General features: G+C 43.2%; 1 protein-coding gene across 1 annotated transcript; it reads right to left on the bottom strand.

The window, feature by feature from the left end:
• Positions 1-414: 414 nt before the first annotated feature.
• LOC120050327 (COP9 signalosome complex subunit 9) lies at positions 415-3692 on the bottom strand. Its single transcript, XM_038996907.1, has 3 exons — positions 3507-3692; positions 2770-2842; positions 415-635 (listed from the first exon to the last, which is right to left on the bottom strand). Exons 1-3 carry the CDS (start codon positions 3567-3569, stop codon positions 598-600), a joined length of 174 nt encoding a protein of 57 aa, XP_038852835.1. The 5' UTR covers positions 3570-3692; the 3' UTR covers positions 415-597.
• Positions 3693-4505: the final 813 nt, after the last annotated feature.

Genomic DNA, 4505 nt, shown 5'->3' with positions numbered 1-4505 from the left:
TAGTTTTGATGTCTTCACTATTATTCTACAACGTAGAAAATAGTAAAAATAAAGTAAAAACCTTGAATGACTAGGTGTTCTAAAACTTTTGACCGGTAGTGTATATATAAAAAGAAATTGGGCAACCCTAGTGCAGTTCCCCCGACTTTAAATACCACTGCTCCACATGATTTGTAGTGTTGCTGTACAATAGCCATCTGTGTAGTGGTCATGTTAGCTGGGGATGTTGATATAAATATTATAGGTGTGCGTGAGTATGTGATGTTATGGCGTATGTAATTATTTCTCCACTAACATGTGTTTCTCAACGCCTACAGACCTGCCAACTTGCCGCAGCACATTGAAACACGACGGCAACACTGATCATTTGGCCAGTCTATGGAATGCATAGGATCCACAGAATTCACCCACACCTGCTTTTGGAAAAGGCTTTATTTAACAAACAGTGGAAATGAGGGCGGATCTTCAAAAGCACTTCGAACATGGAAATTATTCTGGTTTTACAGTTCTTACGATCTTAATGTCTCTCTCTCTCTCTCTCACACACACACACACACACACACACACATAATCATGGGTATATAGGGTCTTCCTCGTTCACTGCAGGTCCTCATCATCAAACAGATCCTCAAAGTCTGAGACAGAGAGACAGGTAGACAGAGAGAAAGAACACAATGAGTTTCTGATGTGATTGATTGACAGCTCTATCTGCCGAGTGACATGATACAGTATATGCATGCTGAAGTTTGAAAACATTCTAAAATAGTAGTCCAGTTTGTAGTGTGACTCATAACAGGTCATGCAGTAGTACTGTAGGTCAGTGTTTGGTAGGTAATGCCTTAGGACTTTAGGTTCCCTAAGGATAGGAGAGGTTTGGTGTTAACAAATGTGCTGCTTTATAGGAGCTACAACCACTCAAAAGGCAAAAATCACTGACACCACAGAAACACAGGGGAATGTGTTTTTCTGCTGGGTGTGTGTGAGTGCCTATGTGATACGTGGGTTGTGTGAGTGCCTGTGTGATACGTGGGTTGTGTGAGTGCCTGTGTGATACGTGGTGTGTGTGAGTGCCTGTGTGATACGTGGTGTGTGTGAGTGCCTGTGTGATACGTGGTGTGTGTGAGTGCCTGTGTGATACGTGGTGTGTGTGTGATCAAAGCGGCAGGCTGGCTAGGTGTCCTGCTGGGTTTCAGTCTAACAGGAACCATAAACCCCTTTATCATCCTCCTCTCCTCCTTTTCCTTCTCCCCCTCTCCTCCTTTCCCTGCCCACCCTCTCCTCCTTTCCCTGCTCCCCCTCTCTTCTCATCTCCTCCTGACATTACTCCTATCCGTTCCCTACTCTCCTCTCTACTCCCCCTCTCCTCCTTTACATCTTCTTTAAATGGATACTTCGTGTTTTTTTGCAATGAGGCCCTTTATCTACGTCCCCAGAGTCAGATGAACTGGTGGATACCATTGTCATATCTCTGTATCTAGTATGAAAGAAGTTAGTGGTAGTTTCGCGAGCCAACGCTAACTAGCGTTAGGATGCTCATTGCCAAAAATCCTGAAGTATCCCTTTAACCATTCATCCTGAAGTATCCCTTTAACCATTCATCCTGAAGTATCCCTTTAACCATTCATCCTGAAGTATCCCTTTAACAATTCCTCCTGAAGTATCCCTTTAACCATTCATCCTGAAGTATCCCTTTAACCATTCATCCTGAAGTATCCCTTTAACCATTCATCCTGAAGTATCCCTTTAACCATTCATCCTGAAGTATCCCTTTAACCATTCATCCTGAAGTATCCCTTTAACAATTCATCCTGAAGTATCCCTTTAACAATTCATCCTGAAGTATCCCTTTAACCATTCCTCCTGAAGTATCCCTTTAACCATTCCTCCTGAAGTATCCCTTTAACCATTCATCCTGAAGTATCCCTTTAACCATTCATCCTGAAGTATCCCTTTAACCATTCATCCTGAAGTATCCCTTTAACCATTCATCCTGAAGTATCCCTTTAACCATTCATCCTGAAGTATCCCTTTAACAATTCCTTCTGAAGTAACCCTTTAACCATGCCTTCCTGAAGTATCCCTTTAACCATTCATCCTGAAGTATCCCTTTAACCATTCATCCTGAAGTATCCCTTTAACCATTCATCCTGAAGTATCCCTTTAACCATTCATCCTCAAGTATCCCTTTAACCATTCATCCTCAAGTATCCCTTTAACCATTCATCCTCAAGTATCCCTTTAACCATTCATCCTCAAGTATCCCTTTAACCATTCCTTCTTTCTTCTCCTCTCCTCTTTTTAATGATCACTTTCTAGGTCATGTGTTGCTGAGCCATAAACTGTTTGTCCCGTGGCTAACACTGCCAGATGGAAAACACATTAGCTACACTGTGTGGTGTGTGTTGTTAATTGAAGTTTACAGGGAAAAGACATGTTAGTTTCTGTGAGACGGCCCTGTTGGCAAAGCAAACACACACAGAACACTTTCATAAGACCCCTCCCTAGCCCCCAAGATGCTTCTCTACCCAGTCTAGCCCAGTGTTTACCCCAACCTCTTCACCCATTCCACCAGCACAGCTAATTCAACTGGTCAACTACTCATCAGCACTCAATTAGTTTAAATCAGGTATGCTAGTACTGGAATAGAACAAATAAGTGAAATGGGATACTCAAGGATAGGTTTGAGAAACACTGCTCTAGTTTAGCCTCCAGCCCCACCTAGCCTCTACGGTGTGTGTGTGTGTGTGTGTGTCTGTCTGTCTGACTGACCGTTGAAGAAGTCTGAGTGCACTGCTTTCTCATTTGCTGCCAGGTCCATGAGCAGACCGCTGCTGCCCCCTGCCTGAAGAATCAGACACACAGGAACAATTTTAAAACAATGTAAGCCATTTAAGCCAAGTAAGGAAAACACATCAGCTAGAAATCAAAGACAGTTACGTCTACAGACAAAAAGGTGACAGTTGAGGTTTAAAAAAAACTGTCTGTGCTATAGCCTAGCACCCATGCACTATCGCCTAGGGTTGATGTGCATTCCCGGTAATACACTCGTGTCCTCCGTGGACCGGCTCGTACATAAAGCATCCTTCATTCGTGGGCGAAGCTGAGGGCTAAAAAAAACTAGTTAACGATAGAATTGATGCCTTTGCAGCCTGAATGTAGGATGTTTTATGTACGAGCCGGTCCACGGAGGACACGAGTGTGTTACTGGGCATGCACATCTAGTTCTCGAAAACTCTTGGCAGCATTCTGCCGTCAATAATCATCACTTGCGATTCGGCTTTCGAAACACGCCCCTCATTTTTGTTATTGTTGATATGAAACATAAGGTCCTTATGCTTCCTAAACCGTATCGCAAGCGATGTATTCAGACCGAGCGTCGCCGCTCTTAATTAACAGCAGGCGTTTTTTCTATCTGAGTCACTAACGTTAGGTCGCTAGGTTAGCGTTGGTGTTACTGTAGCTAGGCTAGGTCGGCGATTCTCTCGTGTCCCCTGATGATTACTAACCTCGTCTAGATCCACATAAGGCCCGGCGCCTTCAGGGAACATCTCGTCCACCGCTGGTTTCATGATAATTTCTGTTTTTGACAAGGTACCTAATGAATATTAGCTAACTATCTAGCTAGATGTTCTCTGTCAACGTAAACAATAGAAACCGGACCCTTTTCCGTGTAACACCACTTAGAAACCGGACCCTTTTCCGTGTAACACCACTTCCTGCTTTGGTAACAGTATAATGCCCTCGACTTTCACAAGGAACCAACGGTCGTTTGGGTGTACAGATTGAAGCAAAGGTAGGCTACAGAAGATAGCCAGGTACAGCTACTACAGACTTAGGTAAAATATGGTACAAACCTCCAGGTGATGAAAGGAGTTACATACCCAAGGATGGGAAACCTATAACTGATTGTAAAATAACTTTATCATTGTAAAAATTCCTCATACAAAATTCCTATTACAGTTCAATCCTTGCAAGTATCCACATCAAATATGGTAAATTGTGACAATGAGATCAAATGTCTGGTCAAATTTCATTGATATTGCACATTACATTTATGTAACGTTTTATATTATAGCCATTGGAATTCATGTGTTTTTTCAGTTGTGTGAGACACATTCATATATTTCATGATAAGTTAAAATACATTTGCTTATATAGCCTCATATTTAAAAATGCATTTCAATATACAATATTACATAACCTTATGGGGCCTCTTTCTCTCCGTCCATCCCCTCTCCTCATTCTCCCCCTCTCTTCTCCCTTCCTGACCCTCTCCCCACCCTCTCTCCTCTCTATTCTCCCTCTACCGTACCCCCCCTCTCTCCGTCTCCTCTCTCTTCTTAGTGTTCGTGTCCCTCGTTGGTCTCATATCCCAGTGTGTCTCCCAAGTGTTGGTGAGCATAGAAGGCCCGGGCCATTTCGTTGATGTGCTTGTAGGCTCCAATAGACCTGAGGTACTCTACGTAGTGCCAGAAGTCTAAGGTGGTGTAGGGCCAGTAGAGGAC

This window comes from Salvelinus namaycush, chromosome 7, assembly GCF_016432855.1.
Source record: "Salvelinus namaycush isolate Seneca chromosome 7, SaNama_1.0, whole genome shotgun sequence".
Taxonomy (NCBI): Eukaryota; Metazoa; Chordata; class Actinopteri; order Salmoniformes; family Salmonidae; genus Salvelinus; species Salvelinus namaycush.
Note: the sequence above shows the minus strand (reverse complement) of the source record. Positions and strands in the feature narration are given on the sequence as shown.

What these genes read in the sequence shown, in the direction of transcription:
- LOC120050327 (XM_038996907.1), bottom strand. Translation starts at nt 3,569, where the DNA reads ATGAAACCAGCGGTGGACGAGATGTTCCCTGAAGGCGCCGGGCCTTAT. An exon ending in CTTATGTGGATCTAGACGAG is followed by an intron (nt 2,843 to 3,506) that starts GTTAGTAATCAT and finishes CTGATTCTTCAG; the next exon opens with GCAGGGGGCAGCAGCGGTCT. An exon ending in GCACTCAGACTTCTTCAACG is followed by an intron (nt 636 to 2,769) that starts GTCAGTCAGACA and finishes TCTCTGTCTCAG; the next exon opens with ACTTTGAGGATCTGTTTGAT.